Source organism: Artibeus jamaicensis, unplaced genomic scaffold (genome assembly GCF_021234435.1).
Source record: "Artibeus jamaicensis isolate MK-2021 breed Jamaican fruit bat unplaced genomic scaffold, CSHL_Jam_final contig_354, whole genome shotgun sequence".
Taxonomy (NCBI): Eukaryota; Metazoa; Chordata; class Mammalia; order Chiroptera; family Phyllostomidae; genus Artibeus; species Artibeus jamaicensis.
The window spans coordinates 40,585,080-40,606,555 of record NW_026521803.1 but is presented as its reverse complement, the minus strand read 5'-3'; the positions used below and the strand labels follow the sequence as shown (position 1 = coordinate 40,606,555).

The 21,476-nt window shown below is 39.6% G+C and overlaps 1 protein-coding gene across 1 annotated transcript in view; it reads right to left on the bottom strand.

Moving 5' to 3' along the window:
• CDH7 (cadherin 7) overlaps nt 1-21,476 on the bottom strand; it is a 119,920-nt gene that overhangs the window by 17,741 nt on the left and 80,703 nt on the right. The window contains exons 8-11 of the mRNA XM_037128714.2: nt 13,104-13,240; nt 12,144-12,265; nt 11,381-11,498; nt 7,741-7,992 (exon numbers count right to left, since the gene is read on the bottom strand). Of these exons, the coding sequence (XP_036984609.2) occupies nt 7,741-7,992; nt 11,381-11,498; nt 12,144-12,265; nt 13,104-13,240 (629 nt within the window). The remainder of the gene's footprint in view (nt 1-7,740; nt 7,993-11,380; nt 11,499-12,143; nt 12,266-13,103; nt 13,241-21,476) is intronic.

Below are 21,476 nucleotides of genomic sequence, written 5' to 3'. Positions count from 1 at the left end.
GTTTCCGCCTCTCCAAAGGAGATAATAGAACTTACCTGAGCTACCCCCACAGTAATTTAATGAAGGTTAAGTGGGTTTACAGTGTTTTAATGTGTTTAGTGCTATACTGAGTAAGCATTATCTCGTTTTGTTAAATAATATCATAAACTCTGAACTTCTATAATAAAGCAGAAAGTTCAGTTCCTATTCCTGTGGTTCCTTCTAAAATTTGAGCCATATAGCTGGTGCACAGAAACAAACTTGAACATGCACTTGCGTGTGATTTGGATAACTCCCTGTTGATTTATTTAATATATATTGTATTCATTGGATGATAGAATAATGAAAGAGATAGTATGACTATTCTTGATGGACTTAAAATATATGACAAATGCAGCAGAAAAAAACAGGAGAGTGTGATAAATACCCAGATTCATCCCAAAATATTTTTTTCTCCTAGGTGGAAAAATATTTTGAGCATTTGAGACTACATTGCTTTTCTTTTTTTAAAAAAGTTAAGATCACTATTGTCAAGGTGCTTGTACAGTTGTCTAAAGCATACAGACACATTTACAAATTGTAATATGTGCTCAGAGGAAATACAAACACTTCATGATAAAGAATTGCGGTGTGAGGGGTCTGGAATTTAATCAGTGGGTGAGGACCTTCCTTCTGAGAAGGGAGCTGGGATGTAAGTAATAGTATAAGCACAACAGGTGAGGGGATGCAGGAGAAGGTTTCAGACACAGGGCTGCAATGTTGGAAACCAGGGGGAGAAAGATGCTTTGGGTCTGCAACTGGATGAGTAAAAGCTCAGAAAGCTGATACGTTTGAGAGGTGAGCAGGTGGCAGAATATGCACGTCCCTTTGATGCACATGAAATGTTTCAAGCAGAGAGTAAAATACACTGTGTTTTGAAAGGTGAAATGGTAGGAAAAATAGAGGGCACTTAGCCTCACTGTAGTCCCTGGAAGTGACATCTAGGCTTAGATCTGACGGGGGGAAAGCAGTGCATCTGTCATCTGTCTGGATGTGTGTGCTGTGGAGTGAGACGCACACGCAGATCCCGAGGAACAGAGGCCGCAATTTGCACGTATGAACCCGCTGTATTATTTATAGTTACAAAGGTGCGTTGATATTTGTAATTGATAAAATGCAAATGTGTGGTTAAGATAAATTAGATATTGCTATAGCATTTTAAATTAAGATTTTAACTGAATTGTAACACAAAATGTCCTTGAAATCCCTACTGCAGTATATTCTCTATATTTAGATAGGCTAAGATTACACATTCTCCTTTTTTGCTTGAGATTTTACATGGTTCCAGAGCTATTAATCTGAAACATAATTTAAAACATTATCACCTGTGCCATCTGTATTTTCTAGTGAAATTAAACAGGCTAGATCTCGGAAAAATGTCCTAACACTGTACAGGGTCTGGCACAAATAGTGCCCCCTTTTTATTACAAAACCTATTACAAAATCATAAGCATGTAATTCTATAATATAACAATATCACACTCAAGCACACCGTGTGGCATTTTAAGTGAAATGTCCAAATTGCTGTCCATATCATGCGAGGCATTCATGTACCCTACCAACCACACTCGAGCAGGCCTTACTTTTGCTGGACCCTGTAAAATCTTAGGAAATGGAAAAAAAATCTGAGTTCAAGAGAGATCCAACTTATGGATAGAGACAAAAACAAAATCAAATGTAATTTTCTGCTAATTGAGTACATTCAAATTGTCCATGCTTCCCTTTAGCATGCAGCTATGGCAGGCACGCTTTCTGCGTATCGGATCTGCATTTTAAGAAGCGCTATGCATACAGCGCTCAGAGGACTGGGTCAAGACGATGGGGTAGGCAGACACTGAGCTCACACCCCCTATGAACACACCACAATTACAACTAAGCACAGAGCAACACTCTCTGAGAACCACCTGGAGACCAGCTAAACAGGAATTTCCCATAACCACAAAGAACAAGCCATGTCCCATTGGGGGGTCCTTCCAGAGGAGGGAATGGCCTGAGACCACAACAGGTTTCCCTGTCTGAGGTGCATGTGTGGGAAGAAGAGTCCCCATCACACCTGGCTTTGAAAACCAGCGGGCATTGTGTCTGAGACACAGAAAGGCCGTGGGGGACAGAGACGATGCTTGAAGCTCCAGCGTGGAGGCAGCAGAAAGGAATTAAAGAAAAGGAATTAAATCAACTAACCTGATGGTGAAGCCTGGAAGGGCAGGGATTGACATGAACTCCCTCTGGAGACAGAAGCACTGGCGGGCACAACAGTTTCCATCTTCTGTGCTGGCCTGGCACAGGGTGGTGCCAAATCTGTCCCTCTCTATTGAACTGGCTAACATTCTTCTCTCCACACCCCTGAAATCCCCCACCACCCACACCTTAACCAGAGCCTCCCCCAAGTGGCACCGGAGCTGGCAAACGTGGTGGCTGGCCTCAGCTTGCACAGTTACATTTCCAAGCAGCCCCGAGCCCAGCACAAGTGCCAACCTGCTTTGGCTTGCATTGTAGCTATTACCAAGCAGGATAGAGGGAACCGAATTACAAGAAATAAAAACCATTGTAATTAGAAAGACAGAGAAAATTGTTATGATTCACAGATGACATATTATATATAGAAAACCCTAAAGACTTCAAATAGACTAGTATAAAATTCAGTAGAATCACAGGATACAAAATTAATATACAGGAATTAGTAGCACTTCTATACACCATAATGAAATAACAGAGAAATTAGGAAAACAATCCCATTTAAAATTATATCAAAAAATAAAATACCTAGTAATAAATTTAACCAAGGAGGCCAAAGACCTGTATGCTGAAACTGTAAGATGTTGATGAAAAATACTGAAGTCCATACAGAGTTAACCAAAGAAGTGATAGAACCGCTATGAGAAACAGATCAGAGATAGAGTAGCCTCGAGTTTCTCAGCACCTGGCTGCAGTAGCCACACAGCTACAGGCAGGTGCCAGAGACATCTGGAGCTTTGACGCTGGGAAACCCACAGGGAAAAAGATGTTAGGAGAGACAACCAGAAAATAGTCTCATCTGTGTTTGGGTTCTGGCTTTGACATCCTATAACTGTGCACATTTCTTCTCATTTACAGTTTTCTCATATAAAAAGTGGGCAAAATAATAATATGTGCCTAGAATAATATGTTATTAAAATTAGATAATACTTATAAAGCACTTAGTAGAAGCTCATTAAATGTAATTCATGTTTTACTATGCTCGAAAAATGAACACATCTGCTACTATAAACTAGCCACTGTGGCCTGTCCTTTGTGATCACCGGGACGGCTGTGACAAATAGGTATTATTGTTGTACATTATGATGGAGTGTAATCTCTTACAGGTTACCATTTTTTTCTCAGCGATCTAATCCATAGTTTATTAAGGTCTTATATATTATATATTATCAGTTATATAACCAGGATTTGTTTTCCTTTTGGAAAAAATCAGGAGGGTCACAGCAACAGGAAATAAAAAACTGTGGTTTAGCATCTGGTGGATCAGGGAAGGAAAGTGGAAAGGCACATGACAACCGCATGGCAGGCTGGCCATGCTGGAAGCACCTGAATTCCGTCAGCAAACAGCGGTTCCCACAAATGCCTTCTCAAACCTGGAGCTGGGCCAGTCTGCCTAGTCCCACTGTGTCTGAAGAGCCAGAGTTAGGGGGCATGTTGTAGGACTTCAGTTACTTAGAAATAAGGTCCAAAGAAAGAAGAAAAAAACCAAATTCAGTGACAGTTTTAGTGAGCAGCGAAAAGCTCCTTTGTACAAACTATCAGTGAGAATCTCGCTGAAATATTTTCTGAATAAATATGCAATATTTAAAATTGAAACCATATTGTAAAACAAAACAATGGGCATTCTTTTTCTCTGATTACTTCTTAAAGCTCACTGAAGTAATAATGTGTTTGTTGTTATTCATACAATTTTTTAAGTGTTTTCAACCTGGTTGAAAAATAGGCATATATATCAACAATTATTATACTCTGATAAAAATGCATAATGAAATTGCTGTTGGAGTTAGGGCAAACCACATATGCAAGTATTAGAATATCTTACCAAATACTGGGGTATATATAATACATGATAAATAATTTAGGCATCTTATTGATGACTTTATATGAACTTGAATATGGAGATAATATCTCCCACTACAGTAGTAGTTGGTATAAATAAAGAAAACCTTGCCTTCTAATTTTTGGGTCATCTCTTTCATTTAACAATTCAGGTGCAAGTAAACTACAGAAGGAAGATGAATAAATCAGAAGAGTTCATCCACAAAGATAGAAGAATACAGATATAGGTAAGGACTCAAAGCCAGCTTCAGATAATTTGAATTTCAAATCTTGAGAAAGAAAGGACCACATGTGAACAGCAATTTTTATATTTTCTGGGTATATTCCCTTTGTACCTAAATCTAACAGCAGTAATGGAGCACATGGAAACTTAGAATTTTAATGCCTTATGAACTCCTGGAAATCCTTGAACTAAGTGTTCTGTTGTGGACCACTCTGCCTGGTTCTAGGAATTGTAACTCTACCTACTGTGGCTAAGGATGAACCGGTGACCTCTGGAATGTGAGCCTCAGGTTACTCCCTGCCCCCAAAGATGGTCAGAAGTCCTTGGTGGGTACGACCCCTCAGAAGAGGGGCAACCTGGGCCAGACATGATCACTTGGGAGGCCATCATAGAAGGACTCAGGGGGCTGCAACAAAGAGCAATGGACTCTCACCCCCTGGTTTTGAGATAGCTCAAGTTCCCATGCCCTCCTGGAGAAGTACTTCCTGGCTCTAATCCCCTTAAGCCTGAGTACCTGATGGGGAGGAGTGCCGCTCCTTGCCTTGCTGGAGCAGATCTGGGGAAAAATCTGGCATCACAAACAATTCCTGATAAACCTGTGAAATCTGCTCTGCTAATAGTGCTCTCATTCATCTTGACAGACTGACTACTGTTTGATCCTTGCCGCCCTGTATTCCTGTATATTACAACCCAATAAAAGCCCTTGGAGGAAGGGGCTCAAGGCCTTTTTCCTCTGGGAAACTGGCCACCTCTCCTCCCCAAATAGATCCCATTATGTCTCAGCCATGTTTACTCTCATCTGTGGCACACCAGGGGACTTGCCAGGACAGTCACCCCACAGTGTTCCTCACTTTCCCCAGATGCTGGGGCTGGAACTGATTCCGTGGTGCCTTCCAGCATGAACGTTCTGGGAAGGTCAAGTCCCAAGCAGCTTTAATAGGTCACATCCCTGGGACACTGACTGGGCATATAAGCCCAGATGCCTCTCTACCTTCACCCTTAAATTAACCTTCTCAAGTTCTCTGTCCACTTTGCCAGCTTTTCTCCTTGATTCTTTCTAGCAATATTTGTTCAGAAGCCTGCAAAGGTCTGAGTTACAAATCCTGATACTTGGTGTCTAGACATAAGATTCCTGCCACTTGTTGAGGTGCTGTAAAAAAAAAAAAAAAAAGGAGTCCTTTGTGCCCCGGAAGTCGAGTTCTGTGTCAGGCTGTGCAGCTGCCCACACCCCCCATTAGCTGTGACGCCCATTGTGACAATCCAGAGCTGACAGCACAGGAGACAGATCCAAAAAGTATATAAGTCCTGGTCACCTGCTTCTAAGGACTTAAGAAATCAGGTACACAGGGCCCCATTTCTGAACTGAAATGCTAACATTGGAACAGACCGATCACTGGGCAGAGTCCTTACAGGGAAACAGAGGCTGTGGGCAGAAGCCCACAGTTCCACACAGTAGTTCAGTGCAAAAGACTGATTTATGTTTCTGCAGAGTTGCAGAAACTTTAAACAATGAATAAAATATAAGACATAAACACCTGATGCTTAAAAATCAAAGAGGCATTCTTAATCTGGTGTCTATTTAAGGAAAATGTTCAAATTTAACAAAAGTAATCATATTTAACTAAATTTTGACCAAAACCCCCAAACCTATAATCATATGCTAATATATATATATATATACACAGATCATATGCAAGATTGAAATCTAATAAAACTCTATCTCACTTACTTTCACTAACCACTAGATAATGATTCTTAACTAATTAGAATCATCAAGCAACCTAAATTGCAAAGAATCCCTAAGTCACAGGTAAAAAAATATTTTCCAAAAAAATGGAGCAAGCTTCATTAGACAGACAGCCTTAAAAAATTAAAAGCTAATTAACTGTTGGGTATGATTAAATTCTGGGGATTACAATTTTACCATATTCCTTTTTTGTGATGAACTGGTCAAGTTCAAAGAGTCATTAACACACTGTCTATCATTCCTTTTTTTCTGAACTCAAGGTATTGCTATTTTAAATACCAAAGCACATTTTTACCTTCTTATTTAGGTTATTCAACTACTGCAGGATAAATATGCAATTTACATCATTACTATTATGTTTGGGAACCTCGCAGAACAATCAAAAGTAGTTTTCAATGGTTCCATGATATTCTAAAATGTATTCTAATCAGTCTTTAGCTGGGAATTACTTACCATTTCTAATGAATTTCTGCCACCTGTATGAAGCTATATGAAAAAAATTTTATCTTCTTTTAGTTTTATTTGGTTAGCTTAAATTACTAATAATAATTTCCTTTTTTAATGAGTACTTACAGTGTATTAGTAAGTAAGACTAAGGTTGCTTAATAGGTTGAGAACTTGAGAACACTTAAAATTTATGAAATGTTCATGACAGGCACATGAATGACTTAATATTCACAGCAACCTTATGAGTCTAGGTCTATTATTTGTCCCTTTCAGATTAAGGAGCCACCCTAAGGAGACTCAGGGGTTGCCCTGGTGAAGGAGCAGTGTGTGGGGGAGGCAGGAATAAAAGCTAGCTGCACCTAACTCCCTAAATCTGGATTTTAACCATTACACAGTGATGACTCCCGTTGGGACATTCTGCTTCTCCAAAACTCTCAGAAACCAATTTACAAATTTTGCTGACCCCCGAGACAACACGTGACACAGTCTCAGATGTCCTATGGCCTTTGCTGTGGGAAGTGACACCGGGAAGGAGAATGCAGCCGAGGAATAACACCAGTAAAACCAGACGTGTTGGACGTCTCCCAGTGTTTAAAAGGATGCTGCGTGATCTCTTATAGAAACGGCAGTTCTAATATGAGTTATAAATCTCATTTCACCACATAGTAATCACGGGAAAGTACCATTAAATATGTTACTTCTTCTTGAGGAATTAAAACTTTGGCACTGCTGAAATTGCACTCTTTTAAAATTTGCACAAAATTATAAAAACCACCTTAAATCTTTTCTGAGAAGAACTAGGATATAAAGCATAACTTGTAAAATAAGCATATTATCAAAACAACATAAAAAAAGAACCTAATACATGTCCTCTGCAGAACATTCCAAGGCAAAGAGCCAGGATATGGTAAATTACAAAAAAGAAAAAAGACCCACACAAAAAAAACCCCAAAACCCAAACCTTGAAAAACATTCAACTTTAAACATAAGCCATATATCTTTCCTGTTGTTTCAGAAAGAGCCCTGATATTTTTTTGAGTTACTGTATTTTTTAAATATACCACTGGCAGGTGCGGCTAGTGCTCATGGGCTGCTCGGGGTGCAAATATTTACCATCCCACAGATTATTCCCGTCTGTTCTCGGAAAGGTACTTAAAAGGCAGCCAGAAGGGAAGTCACGATGCCCGGTGGTGGCTGCGGCTGCCCCTACCGCTCTGAACACGGCACCTACCCAGGAGAGTCAGGATGCAGGCGAGGATGGCGATGAGCGCCCCGGTGCTGAGGCCGGCAGGCAGCACGTAGGCCTCGGCGTTGCAGGTCTGCGCGATTCCATCCGCGTCGCAGTCGCAGACACGGATGGTGAGGGTGTTGGTGCTGCTGAGGGAGGGCGACCCACTGTCCACGATGAAGACCGGCAGGTAGTAGACAGACTGCTCCTGCCTCCGGAAGCCAGTCCTCCTGGTGAGGATGGAGGCTGTGTTGTCTGGGAGAAAGCAAGCAAGGCTATTAACGTGTGACTCCTGATGGAATCAGTCCTGCGCGCGTCATCTTATTCAGGTCACTCTGTTCAGTTTCTTGGGACAGAGAGCTGCATTTCTAATAATCGGTTCATGTGAATGCATTTTAATGTATCTGTCATGCCATACAATTAAAACCAAAGAAACAGTTGTAGAGCAAAACTGAATGCGACAAGATTTAACACTTCTAGTAGACCCTGCAACTTTGTAAAAAATCACATATGATACACTACTTTAATTATTTTAAATTTCAAACCATACACTTATGGAGAGGTTGCAATAAATGCACAGGCTAAGCATTTTAGGAGCATCATCAGATGGCATAAGTAAAATTCAAACGTATTCTCTGACAAATTCCAAATCCAATAGAGCAACAGGTGGAATAAGCCACTGTCATTTCATTTAAATTGAGCTAGTCAAGAAAGGAACTATTTTATAGTTTTTAAAAAATCCATATTGGTATATATATAGTTACCAAAACCCTACGTATATAAACACTTTGTCATTGACAAAATGGGTTGCTTGAATTTAATTGATACTTCACATTTTATTTCATGTAAACAATTACAGCAACTACAAAAGTTTTAACAGTGACCAATAACTCTGTATCATAGAACTGTGATTTCGTCTATAACTGAAATAGATTTTTTTATCTGCTAGCAATCTATCCAGCTACTGCACCTTAAATAACTAATTAGGGATTTGGGGGATTCTGCAAATCCCATGTATATTCATTCTGCAAATATACAGAATGAATTAAGGACCAGGAGGACAATATGATCATAGTGCCACCCGGCGTGCTCTCCAAGCCGTCAACAAGAAACTTATTCAAACAATTAACAGTATTCTATTGGAAAAGCAAGCTGAAACCCACTGTCTCATGAGTGCAAATCAGCAGGCTCAGGAGAGACTGCAGGAAATGCATCATCTGCAATGACAGATGTAGCAGGAATAAAGCTTTAATTTTCAGATTCTACCTGGTAGGTTTCATGTAAAGCAAATCATTTAAAATGTCTGAATTTGAGAGGCAGTCATTAAAAAATTACATGTGGGTGGTTGAGGAATATTTTCTTGAGTATGTTTCTCTGTACAAGGGGGAACGCCAAAAACTGAAATTATCTTCTAGAGGGTGGGCCCCTGTAATCCAGGCTTCCTCCGCTAGACGAGTGTCCTAGGAACCCATCAGTTATCAGTGCGCCAGCTGGCGTTGTTTGAGAGGCTGCGTTGGGCTTCAATGAACTTTTATTTGAAGACTCTCTCGCTGTGTTTGCCCCATTGCATGATGGGTGGTTTATGAGTGCACTTGTCTAGACCATGCAGAATGCTCAGCAGTTTTTAAACGAAAAGGCCATGACCCCCCCAAGCCCCACCCTCCCTATTCATCCAATCTTGTTCCAAGTGACTTTTTTTCCTCAGATGAAAAAAGTCTTCAAAGGAAACATCTTGTCCATGTGGAAGAGATGAAACAAAAAAATGGCAGAAGCACTACAACACATCAAAATCGACGCGTTTAAAAACTGTTTTGAGTGAGGGGAAGAACATCTCAACAGGTGTATTGCATCATTATGGAGAATACTTTGAAGGTGAAGTTTAAACATGTAAGAACAAATACAGTTTTTAATAAATTCCATTGTTTGGGTTCCCCCTTGTACTTAATAACACATTTACGTGTACCCACACACATCTTTATGCCTCCACACTGATCATTCAGGTGTTATATGTATTATGATTTGACACAAAAAGTTGTTAATTAGTAATCTATCGTGTCTGACGTGAAACAACACTCACAATGACTGAGCACTGAAATGTCCAATATATAAGAAGAGAATCCTATGTTTGGAAAGAGAATGTGGAGCTCACCAGGTCTGGCATGTGTTTCCAAAGATGGAAGCCACCATGAGAAGTGGCATTCTGTTTATCCCCATGCATTTTCCCTCCAGGTGCAGGGTAGGGAGCTCTGGACTGGACTTAGGGAAATCTTCCGACTGTGTCCTGAAAGTCCAGACCTTCTAGTGCTCATGCTGCCCAGCAGTCATGGTGGGACTGGGCAATGCCACGTGGGGGAATGTTCATATGCTGCTTGGAAAGATCCTAAGTTCTCTGCCTTGTGCTGGAGGAATACAAGTGCTGGGCAGTGTCCCCACCAACTGCGATTAGGTCAGAGGGCTTGGACTATGCACATGGAGAATGTTCTGTCTTGTCTATCACTAAGGGTGTACGATAGTGTTATTGAGCACAGAAGGGAATCAGAAAAAAATATTTCAGATTTAATTTCTGAGGCCAAAGTTGGGTATTCTGCACTGAGGGAGGCAGTGGCTTCAGGTAAAAGCACTTACAATGTCCACCTCCTGAGAGCAGGACTTTTCAGATACACTAAGACTTGACCGGCTAATCTATTTCTACATTTTTTTTCTGAAACTTGGTTCACATATTAGACTTGAAAGACTTGCATTTTCTGTATTGTTGTGGAATACTTTTCTTTATATAGATATTAGCTGCACATGCTTTTCTTCTGCTAAAATAAATACCCTGAATAAAAACCTTGTGGATATATAAATTTGAGTTTACACAACAGAGAGCAGGTTCTTGTGCTTAAAGTTCTTCTAATTATGCAAAGTTATCCCAATTAATAATTATTCTAATGTATTTTATTCTAATAAAAAGTAATTGTAGACCTATAGACCATATGTAGGTAAATTATATATGTATAACTAAGCAAAACCAGAACTCCCTTACAGGTGTTAGTAAAAATGTTCCTACAATGACACTTAGGACACTGATTAGAGTTTTTACATTTGGAGAAGAATGAGATTTGGGGTGGCAAGGAATTCTTTTGGTTTTTTTTTTTATTTCATATTTCTCTGCATCAAGAATATGTTTTTATTTGCATGGATCACTTATTTTTAGGTTAAATAAAAGAATAACTAATGTTAATATTGAAAGTATTAAGTTGACTGAGGTTGAACTATGTCAAATGCAAGTATTACTTTCCTGATGCCTTCAGTTATACCTGTAGGGTGGTCCTGAGTGAGGCCCTCAGCCAGCCCTCAACCGATTAAAACATTTAAAGAGCTTGGTAGACAAATAAGGAAGCAAATGTCTAGAAGAAATGACAGAGAGAGATGGATCTGGTCTCTCTCCTATTTGGATTTAGGCCTAAAATTATTTAAGTAGCAGCTTCTTCATGACAGCAAATCCATAGATAAAAATTACCTTAGGGACTTATTGCTCTTTAATTAATGTTCTTGCTGATATATATATTTTAAAAGACCATAATCAGTATTCCTGCGTGAGCAAAAGCCCTTGTTAGAGACTGTACCTGCTGCCTCCACCATGACAGGAAGAACCCCTTACCTTTGTTGTCTTGCAGTGAGAAGTTGTGGTTGTTAGCCGCATCGGTGGTTAGGCTGAAATAAAACTGGTGCCCATTGGATGGCTCGTCTTTATCCACAGCGCTGATTTTCTGGATGACCTAAGGGTGGAGCACGGCAGGCGTGAGGGCATGCTGGTGGGCAGGCCAGGGAAGGTCTGCCCCTTAGAATGAGCGCCAGCTTCCTGAATGGGCTGGGGTTTAGGAGATGTACCAACATGAACCCTATCTAAAAAGGGCTCTGAAAAACAAATCAGGTCCTCTGCAAGATTCCCGTTTGAATTTACCTTTGTGAACCTCAGAAAAAAGCTGTCCCCACTGATTAAACTGTCCTGGTAAAAATCACAAGACACTGAATGACATGGATGCACAGGGCAAACCACACCTAGGTTGAACTGCACTTAATGCTTGGAACTTCAAGGCACTGTGCCCCACGGTGTAATGCTGGAAGCAGCCTGATCCAGCTCACTGTGCCCGGTTTCTCCTTAAAGGAGATGAAGGCCTTCGCCATTTGCTGTGGCTTTTACAGTGTTTATCCTTCCTCTTGTGGACTTTTCATCATCCCAATTAAACCACAATTTGAAAGTGCCTTTCATATTAGTTTATGTTATACATCAAAGTGTTCGTTTTGCTGAAACATGCTGATTATATTTTATCTTAATGCTGGCAGAATTTTCAAGGACAGCTACCACTGGGTCTTTTGAAAGAAATGACAAGCCTGAAGCGTCGTGTTGGGAAGCTTCTTACCTGGCCCGGCTGGGCGTTCTCACAGACGGTGGTCTCGTAGTCCATAGCAAACTCGGGAGCGTTGTCATTGATGTCCAGGATCGTAATGGCCACAAAGCCTCTTCCAACTTGGGCTGGATTCTCTAATCAGGAGGAAAAGGTTTTGTCATTTACTGTCAGAGCAAAGCTGTTGTTCCCACTGCCGGTCACACAGTAAAAGTACTTTCGCTCTAGGTTTCCTTTTATTCAGGAAACTCATATTAAAAAGTTAAAGTCAACCAAAACTGTTTACCTAGCCAAAGTACAAATCTAATAAGAACATGACCAGGCCACAAATAAAATCTAGAATGATAACATCACAGACTTTAAAGAGAGCTACAGAAAATCTGATCTAAATGTCATATAATTAACTGTACCTACTTATACATATAGATAGTATATTTGTGTATTTGTTGAAATAATGACTTATAAACCATGTATTTCAATATTATTTGATGCTAGAGCTTATATTTGTACAAGATATTGTATATTCTATATGTATACAAAATAATGCATTATAATTATATGTTCTGTTAATGTTTTTCTTATCAGGGGCTAACATAAGTTCAGTATCAGAATGTGCAGATCTGGGCAGCTGGGGGAGAAAGATTGATTTACCGATTTTTGTAAGTTCTCTGACCACTTCCACAGCAGCATAAATGCGACATGTGAAATATGGCCACAGGGCAACAAGGAGCTCCCTGCAAGGTGATTCAGACCCACTCTTTCATAGTCATCTCTTTCATTAACTTTGTAAGCGTTAGCACATAAAACTAATGAATATACATATAATTCACAGCTTCAAACTAGGGATTTTCAAGCTTTTGTTCAATTGAAATAAGTGCCTAGTATAATTGGAGTTTAAATTATAACGTCATGACATCCCATTCTCTACACTCCACATCCTCCATCCTAATTTAATTTTTAAACCTTTCCACTTACGGCTCTCCATTGCAAGGACTGTAATGTTATGAACAGCATTTGTCTCTCGATCCAAAGATTTGGCAGTTGTAATCACTCCACTGTTGGCATCAATGTTGAAGTATCTCTCCAGGTCTGTGTTTCTGTCAATTGAATACCTAATTGAACAATTAAAAAAAACTCTCAACATTTATGTTTGATTATAATTTGCTAAATTTATTTCATTAAATGAATAGCCAATCATCAAGTCCTACTGACTCCACAATTGGTCATATTAATAACGATAAATGTGTGCTTAGTTTAAAACTTCATCAATGTCATACTTGGTTCTTCACCTGTTTGTCTTTTGCTTTCTGCCAGACAGTACAAAATAAACCCTACTGGACAGTTATCTTCACAAAAGCTTTGAATGTGCCATTATAAACTTCAAGTAATTATTATTATTATCCTAAAAACCATTTTCAATAGATCTAGCAGCCCTGGTCATGGTTGTATGTCCCTCTGAAATGAAACGTATGAAGACATCATGCCTAATCCTGTACACTTGGTAACATTTCTTGTGTTGATAACAGTAGCCTGATCTTAAGGAACTATTGAGGGTGTATCTCTTATTTAGGGGTGTTGACAACAGTTCGATAGACAGATTTCAAAGTACAACCCCGAAAATTACATGAATATTTTTCTGTGTAAATAGTTTTCAAAAGATATCCACTATCCAAACATTAGTGAAAAATCTTTCTTATTGGATCTAATTTTTTGTCCCCTACACAAAATTCACTGTGTGCTTGCTCACAATGACTACTTTCAGATTTCACTCAGAGTCTTTCTAGTTGGAAGAATTAAAGGCTCTCATTTAAAAACAAATAAATAATTAGATAAACATATACCCAATTTAGGCCAAGCAAGAATTTTACATTTGCACAGTAGTTCTCCATTATTATTAAAACGAATCATCTACTTCAAGTCTGCTGTATTACAAAATGCAAGAAACATAAAAAGGAAAGAGGAGGCATCTGAAAATATTAGAACAGAAAATTAACCATAAACCAATGTATATCATTGCCTTTGTGCTCTAATAGGTATTTTTGGTGTTGAGAATCTGAGGAAGCTGCTTTTTGATGGCTTCTGTATTCTTGGTGGCATATGAAACAAGGTTATGAGCTGAGAGAGCAGGGAGAAGAAGGTGGTATGAAGAGAGAAGTCATTTTTTTCAGATGGACACACAAAGTATATTGGGACAGCTAAGCATTGTGGATTGACCCTTTGAGGTTGGTGGTCATTAATGTGAAACCAGTCATCCTATTTGTCTGACTCACTCCATCTCATGCATACAAAGCAGAGGGTTGGATTTACTGAGTTGTGGACAGTGGAGAGGCACTAATGAAGACCCATGAGAGAGAGAGAGAGAACAGAAGAAATCAAAGGCAGATACTGAGATGACATCAGTAGCAGAAACAGATTATAGGTCTTTATCAGAATTACTGAGGGACGGATGTGGTGGGCAGAGAGACAGATACTTGACACAGCTTTTCAACAAGAGTATGCATAGATACACGAGAGTTGACCAGCCAAACACATGTCCATAAAAATCTATGACTGAATTGGGGCAGAGGGACAGATGATGGGGACAAGAAGACTGAAAACATGAAAGACCAAGTTTGAGGGGTCCTGGCTGTAGTTGAATCAGTTATGCATCATCATGCCAGGAGAGATGGTGGGAAGGAATAAAATGATACTGAAACCTTTAATGAATTAGCATGCTTATGTTGGCGGTTGATCGCCACATGGAAGATTTTGAGCCAAGTCTGATAAAGTATTCTTCCAAACAATTAAAGGTTTTTAAAAAATTTTAATTGTTGTCAAGTACAGTTTTCTGCCTTTTCCCCCCACCTCAACTCACCCCCATTTCTACCCTTGGCCATCATTGTCCATGTGTCCTTTATACTTGTTCCTGCAAACTCTTCCCCCTTTTCCTCTGAACTGCAGATATATATTATCCACAAATTAATGGAAAAATTAAATATGTAGTTGAAACCACCAATGGACTCACTCTCGCCTACGGAATCAGTGTTCCATGGCATGTAAAGGAAAAAAAATAAATCTTCCTCAACTTTTCTCCTTATCACTTTTTATTAGAGCTGAGTGAGTGACTTTCCTCAATTTGAAATCAAATTGTTTCACCTGCCAGGCCCACCTGTTCTGACCTCTTGGGAATGTTTTCCTCAGAATTAGACATTTTTCATCTTCTACAGTTTTATTTGAATTAAAAGCAAATGTTTTCTAAAAAAAATGTTCCTTCATTTGTGTGAAGTTCATCTTTGGCCTCCATGTCACCAAATTCATCGTTCATTTCTCTGTTCTGTTCTTTATCTCTCATCCAAGGTATTACAATTGACTGCTTGCTCCTCCTAAAAACACCTTCTCCTTTAGCCTTGACGAATAATACCACATCATCCCTGATTTATTCCCACTTCACTATCTGGTCCTTTCCAGCTGCGTTGGCTGGCTGAACCTCCTCCTCCTGATCTGTAGCTACTGGAACTCTTCCAAACATCTCCCATGGCTCCTCTTCTCTTCTTTACATAACCCCTTTCCCTTAACATCTCCTACAATCCCATCACTTAAACGCCTTTTATATTTTCTGTTGCTCCCAAATTTAGATAGAATATCCTTGCCCTTCTATAATTACATACTGAATTGCCTACTTAACATCACCACATGGATATACAACATGAAATGAAATGAAACATGTCCAAACTGATGTTGTAATTCCTACAATCTCCCAAACCACTTCCTCCCTCATCCTTCCTCCTGAGTAAATGACTTGACCAGTCACTTCACAGATCAGATTGGATCTCTAGCGCTGGGCATCGACTTGGTTTCCTTTTGCCCCTGCACGCAAGTCTCAACAACTGCACTCAGCACCTTCAGTTTAAGTTACCACCACATTAGCCCAGTTTTACATTATTTTACCTGCTATCATGTATTTTCATTCTTACTGTCTGCAATCCACTTTCCACACAACAGCCCAGCAAATGAGAGGACTTTTATTTGTTACAAATAGGCTTTAATTTTAAACTAAATAGTATAGCTAGATTTTCTTCCCTGAAATGTTGCTTTAGGCCAACATTGTATGCCAATATTTCACATTGTGAACATACATGCTTGCTTTTGTGTATATGTTTGTGTGTATATATAAACTACATGTATATGTACATATGTATATAGTCAATATATACATACTTTAATATGTATAAAAGTATAATATATATAAATATTATATAATAGTATATAATGTTTATATATATTATACACAAATAGAACTGATATTAATGTTTGACAAGAGGATTATAACTTAATACCTATGACCATGAGCATCTATTAAGCCAATACTAAAAGCTTCATTTGTTTATATTTTTCAAATCACTACAATAACATTTGCACATTCAGAAAAAAATGGACTTCTACATTCCAACCAAGCAAAAAGGCCTTGACCTTGACAACACCCATAGAAAGTTGTTCATTTAATTCCCCACAGAGCTCAAGTCAATGACTAAAACATTTGCCTCTATTATCAACTGCCTGAAAGTTTCTAGAATTAGAATAGTGAACATTTAAACTTGAAAGTCCATTTAACATGTTCAATGTCTTCAACTTCTATTCGCCTCACAGAAAAACCCCTAACCTCTTAGAGAACCAGTTGTCACCTAGGCCTCTACATGTTTTGATCTAAATCAAATGAACACCGAAGTTTCTATCATCCAAATCACTGTAATTTCTATGGGTTGGCCAAAAAGTCTGTGGGTTTTTTTTTCTATAAAATAGAAGACTTCATTTGCACTAATAACTTTATCAATTTGACATCTCTCGCATGGTAGAGTTTGTTCTCAATGTCTTGACTTGGTTGCTATTAACTTCAACCCTCTGCCTGACCTTTGTGGAGCATCATCCAATGAGAAATCTCCAGTATGAAAGTTTGCAACCCGCTCTTGACAGTTAGATCAGTCACAGCACCTTCTGCATACACTTCACCCATCTTTTTTTGCATTTCAATTGCACTTTCACCTTTCTTGAAATAATAAATCATAATATCCAAAAGGGTTGCTTATTTTCTTCCATCTTCAATATTAAAATGGCTACACAAAATTCACTTATTTTGATACATTTTTTAAAAATGCACACTGACATGATAGCTGTCACAATACAAAATCTAACAAAATTGTTTCGAATGAAGTTGAAGACAACTAAGTGCCAGTAGATCCATCTTATGGGAAAAACAAGAAACAAAAAATCAAATGAACAAATGTTTTGGCCAAACCAATATATCACTAACTATATATCATCCAGTTATAAGTATATATATATGTGTGTGTGTGTATATGTATATATATATATTTAATAGCTATAATTCTCACACAGTCTTCCCTAAATAGCACAGCCTCAACTGTACATATGTGGTAATTTGTGAATTATTCCAACGTTCTTATCTCATATTTCCCTTTCATTATTCATGCAAGTATCAATTAGTCTTAAGCACCTGCATGTGACAGTCTATTCCAGAAAATACAGTATATAAATATTTTTAAAATAGCAACATATAATAAATATTTAGGAGGAAGCCAATGCATTTCTATCCTAGATCCTGATGAAGGATGTCAGGACAGACATGGGGAGAGGATGAACTTGAGAGGAGATGGAGGACCTCAGAGAGAGCAAGAGGTAGACAAGCTGTCCAGAACAGGTGTGGTGGTTAGCATGTCTTCCAATCACAATGACTCAGGACCACCGAGTATTAAAGGGGCTCTTGTTTTCTACCAACCCCTTTCAACATGCAAAGAGTAAACATTTATGTATGATGCATTAGCTGATACATATAGTTACCATCCCTTAACCGAGAAAATATGGGCATTTTTTAGAAAGGTGAGAAATGTCTATGAAGTAAAATCTAGAAGAGGAGGTAGCTGAGCTAAAGGACAGGAAAGGCCATGAAGAGGTTTGGGGGAGCACCCTCTGTGCAGCTCTGGGTCCACTGGCCCAGGGACAAAGGCCTGCAGTTAGCTGAGTCAATCAGAGGTTGGACAGGAAAGGGAATGGAGTCTCTAATCACAAACCAAATCTACCTTCACTAGTTTCTGCAAATTACAGCCAAACATGCATGGCCCTTCTCACCCTGTGTTAGAGTGGCCGATTAGAGAGTCACTTTCTTTGTTTTTGCAGTGATAGCACCTAAGGCTCTGGCCCTATTTCTTAAGCAGACAGAGTGAAACCTCTGTGTCCAGCCTCAATCCCATTCCTGAGAGTTGGAGAATGAGTCCAGATACCTGCATCATCATCTACTCAAGCTCAACAAATACCTGAAAGCAGATTCATCAGCCAGCCCTTCCCCCAAACCATCCTCCTTCTAAACTTCTCATTTTCTGAATGTGTTGAGTGTTGAAAGCAGTTTGCTTTTCGTTCTGACTTTTAAACAACTACTTAAGTTGATGTATGATAGAGACTTGTATATGTAAGCCTCACATCCATTCTCCCTTCTTATTAATAGAACCCTGCTTTTGTGGTGGCAGCCATGTGTCTGTCTGAAAAACAGCATTGTCTAGTCTCCCCTGTAGATCTGGCATCCCTGTATCTAAGATTTAACAAATGAGACACAAAAGAAGACTGTTGGGTTGAGCATCATTGAAAACCTCCTTAAGACAGGAGTAAGTGGCTCATTCAGCTGGCATGTGATGTTTGCCCCTTTTCCTCTATCTCACCTGGGACATGAACACAAAGGGAATGTATCCAAAAGCCATCTGGTAAATAGGAGGTGATGAGTGTGTGGTGTAAGAAGCCAAGGCCCTTGATGACATTATACTGCCAAATAATCAGTCCTTGAGTGCATAGCTCCAGACTTCTCATTAGTAAGTCATTAGTGTTAAGCTCTGTTGCTACTAGCCAAGCACAAATTCTAACTAAGGCAAGCAGGCATCATTGCTGCTGTATTTCAGTCCTGGATTCCGAAGTCTAGTTGCTTTGTTGAGGGAGCCAAGATTCAGAACCATGTCTGTCTGAGCCATGCTTCCAGAATGCACCTCATTACCTATAAATGAGCTGTTAGTCTCTGTCACCTACAATTCTACAGTCTAGCTTCTTTTTGTTTCCCCCACCCCTGCCATCCCATTCTAAAACCCTGGGCCAGTCAAACTGATGTATTACTTGATGACTATCCTATATCTCTGCATTTCTGTGACTTGCCTCACATAGTGACTCCTTTCCAATTATTTTCATGCTACAAATTCCTTGAGGACAATCCCCTAGCATTATAGCAGCAAGCCTTCCCAATTATATCCCAAGTATGCTTTTTTTTCCTACTCAGGGCCTTTCCAAGACCTGGCATGTGGCATGAGCTGCAAGGGGTCTTCTTGGCCTTGCCCAAGTTCCTCCAAGTTCCATTGCCTTTGGAGCTCTGGCACCAGATACTTAAATGCCATCTCAGTGGACTGCACTCCTGCCTAAAGTTGGCGACCCTCAGACCACAAGGCTTTGGAGCTCTGCCTGTGTAGATGAATGTGGCTGATTAATTTGTGATGAAAACAAAGGCTCGAGAGACAGGGTCCTGCCATATATCACTATGATGAAAATGGATAATGGTTTCAGGAAGAAAGCCCAAGAATTGTATCAGAATACAGATAGAGGCCATCCTAAAAGCTAACATGTTTTAATTTTTGCCAACCCAGTACCCCTTTCTTTTCAGAGATTTCTTTACCCTCAACCCAAACACCTTCCCAAAGTATCAAGATTCTGTTACATCACACCAGCAGTAATTTCTAAAATTATCATCACAAATAATGCAAAGTTGTGTGATGTGAACATAAAACCACAGGATTAGAAGTCAAGAGACCCGGGGATCTGGGTGCCAGGCTGGTCTGGTGTAGAAACTCCCAGTCACTTACACCCTGGCTCAAATGCATCCATCAGTAAAGTGCGGGAGCTGAGAGAAATCTCGGAAGGTTTTCTCAGTGCCCAGCCTTAGCAACTGTGCAACATTAACAGCTAGTCACTGCATGTGTCTGTAATTTCCCCAGGACCCAGGATGAAGCACAAAACGAGGGCATTTCAGTTTAGGGAAATCAGGATGGACCTACGGGACACCGGCAACAACCACACAAAAGTAGAAAAATTTTTAGTCTAACCAAAATTTCTAAAGTTTCGTTCATTAAGCTAAATGCAACTAATGACTGTGATGCAAAACAAGCCCTCCTTCAGTATCTGTATTTCTATTTCTATGGTGAAAAAAAAAGAAAACTAGAAAAAGTACTGGCCTTTCTTGGTTGGTATGGAGCATGCAGTCTCATTAATATTCTTCAATGCTCGTGGCGCTGAACAGTAGGAAGACCCACACTCAGATCTCTCTGCTCGTTAGTGCCACAACTTTCACTATTACACTATTTTATTCAATTTACTTAAACTAAAAAAAAAAAGAACCCGTAAAGGCATTCGCAAATGACGTCTTGTTAAGAAAGCTCCAAGTAGTAGCGACGGGGACCTCACCACAGGCCCAAGGGCAGACCCAGCATGAACGACCCTGGGAATGAAAAGGCAGCATCATGGCCAGGATCCCGCCGCTAACCTGCAGCACTCAGCTGTGCTTTCCAGTCCACAGCCGCCCTCTCTGTTCCCTAACCTGCAAAATGAGAGGGCTTTGCAAGACGATTTCTCATGTCCAGTTTTAACATGGACTCTAAATAAGTTTCTGTGTAAGATGCCTTGTCCCGCTAGGTAACAAGAGTGTTGGGACCACACCTTACACACCTGCACACCCTCCGTGTTCTGCGCATCTGCTACAAAACAAATCTCCTAAAAAACACCTGTTATTTTATTGCTGTAGTTTGACAACCTATGGAGATCAATTAAAATGTCTTTTCATATTTGCACGCAGAATTCCTGTAACCCAGCTATGGGTATGCATGTTAAGGTTCTCAAATAGAATGTGTAGGCAGGTGGGAGCGATTTGCACAAATGTGTCCTTGCTACTCTCAAAGTGGCAAAAGCCGATGGAATAAATAAACATGGACACATATGAACAACAGATATAGCTCAATCATTTAAGCTGAAACCTTAGTCACTAAAATGTGTATGTGCGTGCATGTGTGTACATGTGCATATATGTGTGTGTGTGTTGCTATAAGCAGTGCACAGGTTTTGATGCAGACCTTGTTAAAATCTTGGAACCACATTTCCTAACCGTGTGACTAGGAGCATGTTTATTTGTAACAAAGGAATGGACATGCTGGCCTAATGGGAACTTAGCGAGAAATAAATTCCTTCAACATGAACCACTGGGTTCAAAGCTTAGCCACGCCTGTTGGTTTGCATCCTCACCCCCTTCTTCTGATAATGGCAACTCAGTTTCCC